Source organism: Simochromis diagramma, unplaced genomic scaffold, assembly GCF_900408965.1.
Source record: "Simochromis diagramma unplaced genomic scaffold, fSimDia1.1 OVJJ01000344.1, whole genome shotgun sequence".
In the NCBI taxonomy this organism is placed as follows: Eukaryota; Metazoa; Chordata; class Actinopteri; order Cichliformes; family Cichlidae; genus Simochromis; species Simochromis diagramma.
Genome location: NW_024387375.1, coordinates 531,710 through 547,384, shown reverse-complemented (window position 1 = coordinate 547,384; position 15,675 = coordinate 531,710). Strand labels below are relative to the sequence as shown.

General features: G+C 40.1%; 1 protein-coding gene and 1 long non-coding RNA gene across 2 annotated transcripts; one reads left to right on the top strand and one right to left on the bottom strand.

The window, feature by feature from the left end:
* Window positions 1–434: 434 nt before the first annotated feature.
* LOC120719565 lies at window positions 435–1,695 on the top strand. Its single transcript, XR_005692716.1, has 3 exons — window positions 435–621; window positions 695–753; window positions 1,085–1,695. It is a non-coding gene; the product is annotated as an uncharacterized LOC120719565 (long non-coding RNA).
* A 3,974-nt stretch (window positions 1,696–5,669) lies between these two features.
* LOC120719916 (extracellular calcium-sensing receptor-like) lies at window positions 5,670–9,817 on the bottom strand (the record flags this gene model as incomplete). Its single annotated transcript, XM_040009478.1, has 8 exons — window positions 5,670–7,122; window positions 7,210–7,333; window positions 7,423–7,650; window positions 8,001–8,276; window positions 8,372–8,578; window positions 8,771–9,040; window positions 9,269–9,355; window positions 9,515–9,817. Coding segments are annotated over 8 exons (2,406 nt in total), but the record flags the coding sequence as incomplete, so codon positions are not given.
* Between the last annotated feature and the right edge of the window lie 5,858 nt (window positions 9,818–15,675).

Below are 15,675 nucleotides of genomic sequence, written 5' to 3'. Positions count from 1 at the left end.
GAACTCTTTGGTTATAATCACAGGCCACCTGAGCTGCAGCGCCACCACCACTGAACACGGGGCAGGCCTCCCGAGCCACAACGCAGTGACTGGGCCTGTGGTCGGCCGCCGGAGCTGTCTAACTGTTGTGGCATGCCGCCTAAAGGATCTCGCCAATGTCACCGCCCGCTGGCTCGGCCAACTGAACTGTTTTACACCGCCGCCGGGAGTGCGGCCAGGTATTTGAACTGTTAGAGGGGATGTTTTTTGTTTTTTGGCTGGAGTGTTTCTTGCCCTCCGTCCTGTGCCTCCCACCGTCCACCCAGGGTTGGTTGACCTTGGTGCTGGTTTTGTTTTTGGGTTTTTTTTTTTTTTTTTAAGCCGTCGGGAGCCGGCCCTTAGAGCCCCCCCTCTGTCATGGCCTGGGTCTAGGGACCCAGGGCTCATGTATTTTTGTGTATGTATATGTAACCCAGAGTAATTTCCTGCACTTATTTCCTGCCATTGAATGCATCACAAATGCATGACTCCAACCACATGACTTTGCTCAGCCAATCGGATGGCATGTAGGTCATAGTAAGCCTGTCCCGGCTTCCTCCCGTCAGATGCGTGGAGGCAAGCCAGGTGACAGAGCTGTTGCAGGTGTGTATTGGCAAACATTTGCTTTTCCCGTTTTAATGCATTTTTTTAACACCAACTAACTTATGCAACTTAGATGCTGATTACTGTGAGCCAGAGCCATAATGTTGTTGTGCACTGAACAGAACGGAATTGGTGAGTTTGAACTTTTAATTGACTGTTTGTATTGCTACCGGCTGACCCTAATCGGCTGCTGCCGGTCCAAACACTTTGATTTTGATTTGACTGATAGTTGTTGAATAACAAATGTTGTGGAGCTACATAGTATGTATGTATGTAGCAGTTGAAATGTTTTCAGTTAAATCCTTAATGGTTAGGAATATTATATTTAACCAATATATTGTTTGTTTATTTATTTATAAATTGTGTACACAGGAACAAGAATAACTTAATGTATTTAGCTTAATTGGCTGACATTTTTGTATTATTCTTGTGATTTCTTATTGGCCTTGTTTATTTAATGCAGGCCAGGTGAACCTTTTTGGGGTATGAAAAAGGATGGCGAGCCAATGAACGGCTAGGAGCAGGACACACTCTGCAAATGACGCTTCCACCGGTTGGGTAGAAAGCTATCAAAGATAACGCTCTGTCCCCATTTTCCAAATACACTGATTTCCGCAATCATACACACCATTCCCTTCATTTATGGACAATAGCGCTTGGACATCTCTCATGGACATTCAGATTAAACTCATGGACTTCAGTGTGGATCAGTGGATTTGATACTAACATGTGGTGTTTATGGGGGAACTGTTTTTTGAGAACCTGTGTTGCTTGGTATAAGCCAGACAAATCTGTTTAGTTGTCTTTGTGTACCCTCACTGGGTTTTTGATTAATTGGACAGCTGCAGCAGGAGTGATTATTTAAGTTTTTCTTTTCTTGTTATTCTTTTTTGGGGTTTGGTTAAATACATGGTACCTGCAAAACCATTTTTTTGTGTTGTGTGTATTTATTAATTACTGCCCATCAGCTCCAGTGGCGTCCCTAAATCTTCTGATTAATATTAACCATAAAATCACACTCAATCCCTAGCCTGTATTAATTCATTAGCGCTACATCAGTGTTACATATATGTTTATTTTTTCCGTCTGGTGTTTTGGTTTTCTCTCCTTTTTTCTCCTGGGCCCTATTTCAGGAAGCCGGTTTAGAAAACTCAGAGTGAAAAACGATACACAGGGTTGAGTAACCCCGAACTGTCCAACTCGGAATATTCGGTTTCAGAAAGGCTGATAACAAGTAGTTCAGTCAACGCGGAGTTGCTTTAACCCCAAGTTAAGCGCGCGCACGAGGATACATAAAGCCCTGATTAGTGGAGCACAGATTAAGCGAGTCACCATGGAGACGGAGGGAAAGAAGGCGCGGTCAATGTATTTTACAGCGCTTGAGGCCGAAATTCTTATGGCAGCATATGCCGATAACATGCAAATTCCGCGGAAAAAAAGTAACACAGCCTCAGCTGCGAAAGAAAGGGAGCATGCATGGCAAAACAAAGCCGACAGAGTCAATGCGTGAGTGTTAATTTAAACATTGATCTAGGGATTTCCACCCATTTAACACGTTATTTTATTATATTTTATTTTATTTTTTATTTTATACATTTGATTTTGTGATGTGATTTGAGCGCAGGTGCAACCCAACAGGCCCCAAACGTTCCTGGCAGCAAGTAAAAATGAAATATAAAAATATAGTCCAAACAGGTAAGGTGTAATTGTATTATGAGCCATAGTGCTTGGTTTGTTTGTCCGATGTAAATCAATTGCAGTTAGAGGCTACATTAATTTCCCCTCTGTAAGCACTTATTGAAATTATCTGAGCACATTACAAGTACATATTTGCTTACTCTGTATGCTCAAATGTGACCCGTTATAGCCAACAGAAAAAAAAGCGGAGGCCCGAAAAACAGGTGGGGGTCCTCCACCACCACCACTCACAGAGGCTGAGCAGTTGGCTTCCACATTTGTGATAATGTTGGCAGCATCACATATGATCTTCACAGTGCAGAAAACACAAATTAGCATCCATTACTATAATGAAATAATTTGTTAGTTTGAAATGCTACAGGGAACTATGTACCTGTACATTAATGCTGTGGAAAGACTTCCTGTTCACATAGTCTCCTTCATTTACTGAAGGAGCAATGATTGGAATGTGAGTGCCATCTATACAGTCAATCACGCCTGGGAACCGTGAGAATAAATGTAAAATTTAAGTAGTAGTTCAAATATCACCACATCATGAATTAAGTTTCGTTCATCCTGATACCTGCAATTTTGTGGAATCCCTCTTTGATAAATCTTGTGGGTCTATGACCGGGGAACACCACAAACGAGTACACGAGACGTTTCAGTGCAACTGTAACATTCCTGACTGCCCGACAGACGGTAGCCTTGGAAACGTGCTCAGCGTCACCAATATTATACAGAAAGCTCCCGTTTGCAAAAAACCGAAGTGCAATACAAATAATAAGTACAGAACTGAGAGGATGTCCGCGATGTGTCACATGAGCAATATTAGGCCTGAGGATGTTATTCAAATAAATTATAGATTGTGCTGAAAAACGGTAACGTTCACACAGGAAATCATCAGGAAATGATAAAATGTCCGAACGCGCTCTAATCACTCTCTCCCGGCGGAGAGCTCTGCGGAGAATTTGGGCTTCAACATCTACTGGCTCTTCAAGGAAGGAGCACGCCATGTCTGACACTTCCTACAGTCAGGTTTCCGACAAAGAGGCGGAGAACGTCAGGGTTAGTTGAAGTAAACCTGCTAGGGGGCAGGTTAGCTTCACGGAGTGTGTCGTTATAGTAACTCACTCAGAATTAATCTAAACTCGCTTTGTGAAACCGAAAACCCAGAGTTTTCGTTAACTCAGGGTATACTTACTCAGAGTTTGCACTAAACCGGCTTCCTGAAATAGGGCCCTGGTCTCTTCGTGTGAGCTTCCGGATGTTTTGGTTCGTTGAGGAGACTGCGATCCCAGAAGTGTTTCTGCACTAGAGACAGCCACACCTGCCACTCGTCCTCCTCTGCCAGCTGCAGCAGATTACGCTCGTCAAGGGAGCGGTATTTAAGACTGCAGCTGAGCTGAGGCCGACACTGGATCCTTGAGTCAGAACTCGCCAGTACAGCCGTGGACTTTTGTATAAACCTTCGAGATAGTAGACTTCCTGCTAACCTGAATGTGTTTGTGTTACCAGGAGTCTGGAGCGGAGTGTGTTTTGAAGTCACGGTGTGGGAATAGGAGTTTTTGAAGTCGCCACTTTTCACCTTTCACGGACATCTGCACTGTGTGGGATTCAGGGAGAATCGCCACAGGACCACAGTGCCGGGATTTTGTATATAGTTGTGTGTTTTCCACCCCCTAAATCCACTGTCCTTCACTAAAAGTCTTGCGTTTGGGCCCTACTTTCACTGCAACTCCACGGTCTGCCGTCGCAGCCCATGACAATTTGTCTCGTGCCGGGGTCTTGTACAGTACAGAATGTGTTCAGCTTGTCAAATTTACATAAATCTTTGATCCAGCAGTGTGACTCTGAAGTGCTTTACTGTATGTTTGTAAGTTTTCTCCCCAACAAACACAACAGTGTTGATGAAACGCTTTGCACCGTCAAAAGCAACCGCTGGTGCCTTTGGTTTCATTCTATAATACTGGACTTATTTTTCTATGACGGTTTGAACTTTGAGAGTGTTTAAACAAGAGAGAAAAGTGTGAAAATGTTCATGCCTGTCTGAGAAAATTGTATAAAGTGCGTAGTGAGGGGTTTTACAGGTTTAAAACAAATACAATAATTGTAAAAAAAAATTAAGTTTGCTACTTCATGGATTTCACCGATCACGGGTTATTTTTAGAACGTAACTACAGCAATAAACGAGGGAACACTGTAAATTCTTTCATCTTTGATCAGCGTTGCTGTTTTACCGGGTTTAACAATTTAGTTTAACATCTAGGCATCCATGAAAACAGATTTTAGTAAATTTATCAGAGTTAGAAGTTAGCAGGAAGTTAGCTTGCTAGTTTCCACCTAAACATGATATACCATGTTCTGAGAGATTTCTGAAAAAATTAAAACGTACAGCTCTGCTATCACTTCCAACATAAATGGAGACAGAAAACTAAACAGCAGTGACTTTGTAGATTTACTTAAGTTGGACTAGCTGGTATATAATGATGTGCTACGTGATCGCTAGCGACACAGCTATGTTAGCATAACATTAACATAAACACAGTGAAGCTGGAGGATGAATGCTAACTTTTTTTCCACTCGATAAAAGTTAACGTGAGGGTTCCCGATGGTTAGCGACAAATGCAATCGCATGGCAGGATGCTGTACCAAACTTAAGTCAGGAGAACAACTGCGATAATCCATCCACAATACTAGGTTAGTCATTAATATACTGCAACAACATGGGAATAGAGCAGCTGTGAGAAAATTCAACATTAATGAATCAGTGGTACAGAAGTGGAGGAAGCAAGAAGAATGAGTTAAGTTGAGAGTTGAGTTAAACTTGACTTCTCTGACTGCTTTGTTGTGCTTAATATGCCTTATAACCCGGTGCGCCTTATGTATGAAAACAGACCCATTCATCAACAGTGCGCCTTATCATCCAAAAAATGCAGCAGTCATTTTATGTGAGGTCCTCCAAAACGTGCTGTATATTTTCCCCATGACATAAAATGTATCATCCACAAATAAAATAAACTGTAATATATCTAAAGCTCTACATCATTTCATTCAAGATGAAGTTTCGGACCCAATATTGACCCCTTTGGGACTCCACAACCAATGCTCAAGTATTTTGATTAACATTATCTTCACAAGTTATTGCTTATTGTTCAAATCACTCTTCACCTTTGTAATTGCATACATTTCCAATTTATCAAATATTACCTGGTCAATTGGGTCAAAAGCTTTTCCTCAAGTTCCTCAAGATAAAAATTCTGACTGTGTACTTTGATCAATACAATTTGTTTGGTCACAGATGTGGATATGAATTAAAATTTACCTCAATCCTAGCCAGAGATTTTTGAGTTATTGTCTCCTGCTCCTTTGGTGTGGTATGTGTGCTGGTCTCTAGCAATATACATAAAATGCAACTAGCCGAAAGACAATGTCAACTGTATTCAAGATGATACCAATAGTATGACTTCCACAAACTGGAGCCCGTGCTTATGTATTTTAACTGGATTAATTCGATTTCATGAATGTTCAGAATACAGAGATTTGTTGGAAGATGTAATTGAACACTAATCAATGTACATTTATGGGAACAATATTGTTTTTTTTCCCTATTAAATAAAGTAAAAAATCAGTGCCTTTAAATTGAGGTTAAATTTCAATACATCATGGAGTCAATACTACTTACATGCAAAGTATGTAAGTTTCACTATGATTACTTTGTACTTCAACTACATGTTGAAAAAAAAAAAGAAAGCTGCCTGGAAAACATAATTTTGTACATTTGCAGTCATGTGACATCAGCACAGAGATTTAAAAGGAATATTATCTTATTTATGTGTATCATTTTATTTATTTATTTCTGTCTGCATGAAAAAGACATAATTACTTCTTCTTTCTATTCAAATAGACTTTTTTATGACTCAATGCCACGACCCATAACAGCTTTCTTTGTGTTCATCTCTGGTCTCAACAGGATTATGTAACATTTGGGTCCAAACAGTGTGATCAAGAGTCCAAAACTTGAAGCCAAGATGGCAAATACCTCCACTGCATCTGCAAGTTTTCCTGGTGAGCTGATATAAGCAGGAACAAAGGCCACCCACACAGCACAGAAGATCAGCATGCTGAATGTGATGAGCTTGGCCTCATTAAAACTGTCGGGGAGATTCCTTACCAGGAATGCAATTAGAAAACTGAGGAAGGCCAGCATGCCAATATAACCCAATAACACTGCAAAACCAACAGTGGACCCAACTGCACACTCATAAATGATCTTATCATTGTGGTATTGGGTGTTTTTATGTGGAGCTGGAGAGGAAGAGACAAGCCAGGTAGTGCAAATGGCTGCCTGAATAGATGTAAGAAACAGAACTGTTCCTCTCTGTTGCATAGCACCAAACCACTTCAGACTGGTTCCCCCTCCTGGCTTGGAGGCTTTGAACACAGCCAGAACAACCATGGTTTTCACCAGGATGCATGAGACACACAGCACAAAGCTGATCCCAAATGCTGCATGTCTAAGTTGGCATGTCCACAGCCTGGGTCGTCCAATGAACAGCAGTGAACACAGGAAACACAACTTAAGTGACAGCAATAGCTGGAAACTAAGTTCTGAATTGTTGGCACGCACTATGGGTGTTCTGCGATGGTAGATGAAGATCCCTAGAACAACAGCACATATAAATGTGCCCAGTAATGAGGTTGCTGTCAAGCAAATACCCAGAGGCTCATGGTAGGAGAGAAATTCTGTCTGCTTTGGAATACAGTGGTCACGGTTGGGGTTTGACCAAAAATCCTCTGGACAACTGGTACACTCCAAGGAGTCTGATACAAAAGGGAACATTGATGAAATGCATATTGTTTTTCATAATAATGAAATTAAATATGTCATGCAGAAAGAATAAAACGTACCGCTCGTGTTAGTGATTTTTCCCTCAGAACAAGGGATGCAGTCAAAGCAGCATTCGGGTTCCCCCTTCCTTCTCACCATGTGGGCACCAGGAGGACAGTTCTCACTACATACTGATCGAGGTGGCTACATGAAAAAAATTACATCTTACATCTTACAATGTTATTTTACTTTTGTCACAAGTACAGTATAAGTCTACAAAAACTATATATAACCTTTTTGGATTCAAAATTCCAGAATATTTTGTCTTCATCAAGTATGAGTTCTTCACCTTTGAAAGTTGACCTCTTAACCTCACCCACATTCTGAACTTCAGTGCTTCCATCAGGGTGCCACAACCAGTTCATCACATCGTAAATTGGTAATGCATCGCCATTCTCATCAAATGACACTTGATCACCAAATGAAGTGGTGAAGTTCACGCTTTCCAAGTGATAAACAAGCTGTTACAAAGGAATGTATATGAAATTCATTAATTTTGTGTGGAACTGCTACTTAATAATCAAATAAGATCTATTATACTTGTATATATGAACTCATTACATTCTGACTCGAAATCAAACAAGTCACTTCACTAAAAATTTTGTATATTTATATATGTTAATTATTATTATTAATTAATTAAAAACATTAAACATTACTTTCAGTCCTGAGTACAGAAAATTCATTTAGCTATTTTCAGCATAGTTTTTCTCATGGCATTGTACTGAATCCTGCAGTGTAAATTCTGTTCTGAAAGTAATTATAGAGTAAAAGAATTAGGTCATCGGTGGAGTGTAAACTGATATCACACCTGCCAAGGCTCCAGTGACTGCAGAGTGGCACAGCTGTCCCCACTGAAAGACCCTCTTCCTGGCTTGCACTGTAGCATATCATCAAGGGAATACGCCAGAGCATAAACAGCTTTGTACACATTGTACTCAGGCCGGAGGTTCGAAATTTCCAAGAATTCAGTGTCTGCATTTTCTAGATCTTCTTTTCCAGTGCATATTGCTCCTCCACCTTCCAGCCAACCTGTTGGAGGTGGTGCAAATCTGCACTGAAATGTAAATTCCCAAAACTGAGTAACCTGAAATATATTTAAAACAGTTTGTCACAAATAATTAAAATATATTATGAAAATATATAATTCTTGCAAGTACACACAGTAAAGGGTTCCCTCACCATACTTCTTCTGTAGCTAGTGCTGTGGGGTAGATTGGGACGTACTTGTAACAGGAATTCCCTGAGCCCTTGTATTTCTCCTCGACGAATTGCAATACCCAGTGTACCACCCAGGTATGGCATAAGTTGAGGTATTTGTAGAACAGCAGCTGCTGTCCAGGCTTCACTGGCAATCCACTGCAACCCTATTAAATTGTGTGCCACTACCTGTGATTTGTATTACAACAAATTTATAAAGTGAAATTGTAAGCTGTAGATATATTAATGTCATTACAATGACAGTAAAGTAATTGCTTATCTCCTAGACTAGCTTTAGAGGATTATTTATCTGTACTTGTTCAAAGATATTATACATGATTTTTGTAACTTGTAAAAACAAAATTGTTTTAAAATCAGAACCTCTTCCATAAGATTGATCATATGACTCTCATGCGCAAAGACAATGACCACACGAGCTGTGGATTTTTTAATCACATCCACTATCCTCCTTATTTCATCTGTGTCTTTGTCCCAGGGCAAAACTTCAACATAGGCCAGGCAACCTTCACCTGACAGACTCAGCTCAGATTGAAAGGCTCTGGCTGCGTGAAGTCCATAATCATCATCACTGATCAGCAGACCTGCCCAAGTCCAGCCAAAGTGTTTTAGGATCTGAATAATAGCACGTACCTAAGTGAAAATATATTAAATTCATTTACTTATATCAGTATTTGGTCATCACCACTGACAGCAATTTAGCTATGTTCTCTATACAAGAACAAAACAGAATATAGCTGTATATACACAAAATATGATTTTAATATGTTTATGTTGTTATGTATTATGTTGTTAAATGGGAATTTTCTTCTTGAAAATCACTTTAGTCTTTCTATTTTAATTTTTCTGATATATTTTCACCTGGAAAGCATCACTTGGGATCGTCCTAAAGAAGGATGGATACTTTTGACGGTCACTCAGGCAGGAACATGTGGCAAAATAACTCACCTGTGAAAGATACAGACTGAATATTTTAGAACTACTAAAAGCCTTTGTTTTCTTTAGCTTTGTCAGTTGTTATTGCAGTGTGTTTTTAAAAGTGACATTAAATTTGCAATAAAATCTAAATAATAGAAGAACTATTACATAGATGAGTAGAAAACTTACCATTGGCACTCTGTACAAACCTAAGACAGTGGAGATAGCAATAGAACGTGTAGAAGAAGAATCACCAACAATCCCTATGACTGGAGGATTTCCAGCACATTTATTATTTAATATAATTTTCTCCTCTTGACCACTGACCAATGACAGTGCTGCACGGAATCCTATTCCAAGTTCAAGGCAGTTGTCATAAAGAGTGTATCCCAGAGTCACATTAGGTAGCAGGTTGGAGTTTCTGTTGATCTCATCAATAGCAAAGGCCATGGTTTGTGCCTGCCTAAATCCTAAGACATCAAAACTAAGAAACAAGAAAGATTACTATTAAAAATATAGCAAACTTGGAAAACATATTACAAAAATATAGATTCTGTAAATACTGACTAAATAACTTAATAGAAGTAATTATAGTAATATTTAATGAAAAAAATAAATAAAGAATATGATATGTGCATCTTTTAACATTAGTATTTTTTAGTGTAATTTAGAGATATAAATTACATTATTCATATTTCCCTTCCATTGATTTCACTGTTCGTTTGTTTTTTGTTCTTCTTTTTTTTTGTTCCCCAGATATACATCCCAGACTTACCCATGGCAAACAGACTGCTGTGACTGTGAGGTAAAAGACAGGTCCTGAATGCTTGAAAAAAAGTGGACTTGAAACAGTCCTCCTAAAATCACATCTCCAGTCTTGTGCATCCCATTCAAATGAAACTTTCCAAGTAACTGACAGGAGGAGGGAAACAGAGAAGAACATGAAGCAGAGGAAAAGGAATACACCAAAATAAGTAAGAAAAAAATAGTTAGCAAATATGACCACATGACAGCTTCCTGATTCCTGAGCCTAGTGATTAGGTTTTATTGCTTTGCTATTCCTTTTTATTTGCATGCAGTGTTGGTAATTCTTTCACACCACCCATTAGGGAAATTGAAAGAGTAGGGGCAGGGCCTAAAATACTTTTCAGTTGAGGTTGCTTTTGTATGGCAGACTTAGGCAATACTGTGAAAAAATTAGGTCTCAAAAGAACTGAGTTTACTTTTTGTATGTTGTTAGTATCAAGTTTTACATTTATCATCTGCTATAAAGGCACAATGAATATTCTTGTAGTTCCACCACCATGCAATATGTACATTGAGAAAGCATATATAATTCATGTACAACAATTTTCATTGTGAAAGTCTCATTGAGGTCTTATTAATTCAATTATATTCAATTCAGTTCAATTTAATTCAGTTTTATTTATGTACCACCAAATCATAACAGTGATCTCAAGGTGCTTTATATTGTAAGGTAAAGACCTTATAATAATACAAAGGAAACAGTAAAAACTCCAACAATCATATGACCCCATATAACCAAGTGCTTTGGTGACATTGGGAAGGAAAAACTACCTTTTAACATGAAAAAGCCTCCAGCAGAACCAGGCTCGGGAAAGGGCAGCCATCTGTTATGACTGATTGGGGCTGGGAGAGGAAGATTGGACAAAGACACACTGTGGAAGAGAGCTAGGGAGTTAATAGCAACTAATAATTAAAAGCGGAGAGCTGTATAAACACATAGCAAATAAAAAAGATGACTGAAGAAGAAGTACTCAGTGCATCCTGGGAATCCCCCAGCAGCCTACACTTATTGCAGCATAACCAACGGCGCATTCAGGGTCTTCTGGTCCAGCTCTAACTATATGCTTTATCAAAAGCATAGGCTCATTTCATAGGCTCGGGGTACAGCTGAACCTGTCTAGCCTTCAGATTTGAGACGTAACAAAGTACAAATACTTTGTTACTGTACTTAGTTTTCAGGTATCTGTATGTGGCGGAGGTGTGGTCTCTGGCTCAGCTGAAAGGACGGGTCAGTGCAGTGAGCTCAAGGGGCGGTGCCAGGGAGGCTGGAGGGACAGGTGGAGATGATCGAATGAGGTTTTTCCTTCTTATAGTGAGGTGTGTGCAGCCAGCTGAAAAGTTGGTTGTTGTGGGTGCTGAACCTTGAAAGTTATGTGTGCAAAATCAATAAAAACTTGAAGAATGGTGTGTTGGGTCCTGGTACTTTACACTGTACTTTACTTGAGTAGTTTTTCTGACTACTTTTACTCCTTACATTTTTAAACAAATGTCTGTACTTTCTAATCCTTACATTTTAAAAAAAGGCTCATTACTTTTAATTTGACGCATTTCAGTCGAGTTATTTTGTCAATGTGAGTCTTGATACATCAAACTGTTCTGAGCCTAAACAGTAAAACATGAATGGCACTCCCATTTGTTTATCACTGTGATGGCATGCCACACATGGTAAGCTCCACACCTCACCACCCGTTGATTCACTTTAGTTTAATTTACAGTCACTACTTTAAAATATTCTATTTATTGTTCAATATTGTTTCTTTATTAAATGTATTTATTTTTCCATCACACCTTCCAATGTTTATATGGCGTGCGCACATATTAACCTTGCAAGGTCAAAGTTCTGTTTTGTTATATTAATACATCTTTCTTTGTTTGAGTTACCTGGGGGTTGGCTTCTCCTGTCTGGCAAAAGGTGTGGCAAAGGGCTGCGAGACCTGAAGTACCACTGACAGCCTAATTGGATTGCACCACATGCTTCATTGCCTGGGGGGTGTTTCATGTTTGTTTCATTGTTTTGTATTAGTGGGTTATATGGCAGCCATCTTGTTTTCCCCCATGTGTGTCATTTGGTTTAGCTAAACCAGTATTTAAGTTCCCCTGTGTGTCATTTCAGCAGGTCAGTTTGTCATGTTTGTTTGAGGTTCTTTTAATTATTATCTTGAGTTTAGTCTATTGAGTTGACCTCTTTTATTGGTCTGCCTGTTTAAGTTTTGGCTTTGTTAAATATATTTTCATATTTTTGGGTCAATAAAACCCGTTTTTTGAATTAAAACCCCCTGTGTCCTTTATGCTTCACTGCTTGGTCCTAGTGATGGTGAGATGAAGCCTCATGATGAACTGAAGCTTTCCATCCAATTGGTCGACTCATGGTTCGAAGCATTGTGATGATTCATTTGCTCTACTGCGCCATCAAGTGGACAATTCAAGTGAAGCGGGCTCTTTGATTATAATGATGTGTAAGCCTTATGTACATCTGGATAATGACACAAACTAGTGTTTGGTGCTTCACTTTTTAATAAACTAAAAGACAGAAATCAGATTATAGGATGTGTAGTGTTGTTTATTTATATTTTGGTGTTTATCATTTGTGATATTTATTACTGTGTGCATACTTTATTAGGAGAGACAAAATTTAAAAAAAAAACATCTCTTCCTTGCTGGTTCCATCGAAGAAGAAATGCACAAGTAAATATGTAGCACGTACGTAATCCAATTCCACAACACGGTGTGATGGGGAATCAGCTGTTTTCCTGCCCATGTTATTTCGAATCTGGCGCGAACCGGTGAACCAGTCCCTGAATCAGTCACGTGGTACGGACTGCCCGCGAGGCCTCGAACGTCACTGCATACGTAATCAAAGCAAGCCTCGATACGCGCTTCAGAAAAACGCCCCCGCAATTACCCGACGCACGATTCGAAGCTTCGACACACAGGACACATCACTACTTGGTCCCGGACAATCACCATAGGATGTTGCATAAAAAGAGATAATGTGCACCAAAGTCAGTTGTGAAAAGTGGGACTGTTCTTTTGTTTGTTTGTTTGTTTTTGCCACAATACTAGAATGACTGCAGGTGTCCATAAGTTGTAAGTTCAGCATCTAGCTAGCCCTACTGAAGAGGAGTGAGCATAAAGAGGGTTACTTTTTTAAGTGGGAGGTTATTTCAAATGCAGCATTTCTATCAGCACAACAAACATCAGCAAACACACAAACTGTGTGCAGTCTGTCTCACAGTGTGTTGCTAAAATTCCAGCTGCTGTATTTCACAGGGAAAGAAAGAGAGCTAACTTCACTCAGAGAGAGAGAAAGGATAAGAAAGAAAAAGAGAAGTTAGATTTAAAAATAAGAACTGCTCAGTGGTATTTGATAAACTGGAAATTTGAAGCATCCATGCAAGTTCTCATGTTTTTAAATCAGTTATTTGGTCTGTGTCACGGCCAGGTGGCCGGATTGCAGTGTGGACCCAAGTGCAAGACACAATAATGGAGGCAAAATAGGATTTTACACATTTTTTCCTTTACAATGACATGAATCAGTGAGCATAGGAACTGCCATGGGGAGTGTCTGTGCGTAATGGCAAGCCTCAGAGGACAAAGGCACTGAAACAGAGGAGAGGGATATTACTGACCTGAGCAATTTGGAACAAGGGAGAGCAATACTGGTGTGGACTGTGGCTTACTTGGGTTTGCACGCGATTGAGTTAAGAGAAGGGGATTCTTTCCAAATGAATGTCCGGGCAAAGGCAATATCCAACCTAAGTTCCATTTTGTTAGCGGAGCCATTGGATAGGAGGACAGGCAGGCAAAGTTGGTGAGTAGTTGCAAATCCTGAGAAGTGTGGTGCAAGACTGGAAGAAAACCTTAGTTTGAGATCACCGTCCAGAGGTGAGCAAGGAAGGTAAGTGTGGTATGGAAATATGGCATGACTGCATGAAACGAGAGGAGAACAAGGTAAATATAACCCAAAAACAAGGAATTACTGTGAGGCCTGCTACCACCATAAGGTACCTGACAAACTGGCAAAGAACTGGTGGGGATGCTGATCTTAAATACACCTGCTGATTATCGGTGACGAGGAACAGATGGTCGAGGCAAGTGTGGTCTCCAAAGCTCCACCCCAGAGGGGCGAACACCGCAGGTCCAGGCCAGAGTGGAAAATCTTAAACACGCACTCAGATCTGTATATGTGACATTGTGTTTTTTCATATTGTGCAAACTTGTTGTAACTCAAACTGAGGTAGACTGACTGCTATTTAAAGGCTGGATGAAAATACTAAATAAAAGGATAAACTGGTTAGTTTGTTGTACCTTTGTTGTACCTTGATGGGTTTATAGTAAAGAACAGTGTGTGACTGACACACAGTGGCTGTGGTTTCATGGTGGGAGTTAGGTTACATCAAGTGTAGCAAAGATTTTAATGATTTTTAGCTGAAGATGCTTAGATTCCACCTTCATACCAGCTTTGTACCATCTAGACAAAAGACAGGGGTGTCCAACACCGGCCTCAAGGGCTGGTGTCCTGCAGGTTTTAGATGTGTCCGTGATCCAACACAGCTGATTTAAATGGCTAAATGACCTCCTCAACATGTCTTGAAAAGTCTAAAGTTTGTATCCCCATCACTGATATAATTTATCATTATGTTAATATAGCACAAGGTTCACTTAGCTTTGCACAGAAATAGAAACCTACTCCAAAAAGCTAATTTTTACTTTCTTACTTTCAGTACATTTAACTGCCTGTGGTTTTTTACTTTTACTTAAGAAGTTGAATCAGTACTTCAGCTTTTACTGGAGTATTTTTAATAGAACTATTTGTACTCAGAATGGGAGCACACACCGCCTCCACCTTCATTCTGCATGTAGGTATCCCACAGGGGTGTGTCCTCAGTCCCCTCTTATACTCACTTTTCACCCATGACTGTTCTCCAATCCACACCAGTATCATCATTATAAAATTTGCTGTTGACACCACCATCATATGACTGATCGACAACAACAATGAATCAGCCTACAGAGAAGAGGTTCAGCATCTGAAGCAATGGTCTGAAAACAACAACCTGTATCTGAACACAGCCAAGACCAAGGAGATGGTAATCAACTTCAGAAGAACAAAGCAATCTGAGCACTCTACCCTCTACATTGGTGGGGAGGAGGTAGAAAGGGTAGAAAGCTTTAAGTTCCTTGGAGTCCACATCTCGGCCGACCTTACCTGGTCCACAAACATTTCCCACCAGGTAGGGAAAGCACAACAAAGGCTGTACTTTCTCAGGAAACTGCCTCAGGCCCAGTTACCCCAGAGACTGCTAGTAAACCTCTACTGCTCCACCATCGAGAGCCTTCTGACCTACTGCTGCACACTCTGGTTCAACCGCTGCACCGCGGAGGACAAGAGCAAACTGCAGCGGGTGGTGAGGGCAGCAGAGCGGGCAATTGGCACCTCACTAATCAGGGTTCATATGCCTTTTCAAGCTTTTCCAGCACCCCCGCCTAAAAAAAAAGAATGCATGTTTCAATTCGCATCACCCCAGTAAGAATGTGAAAAT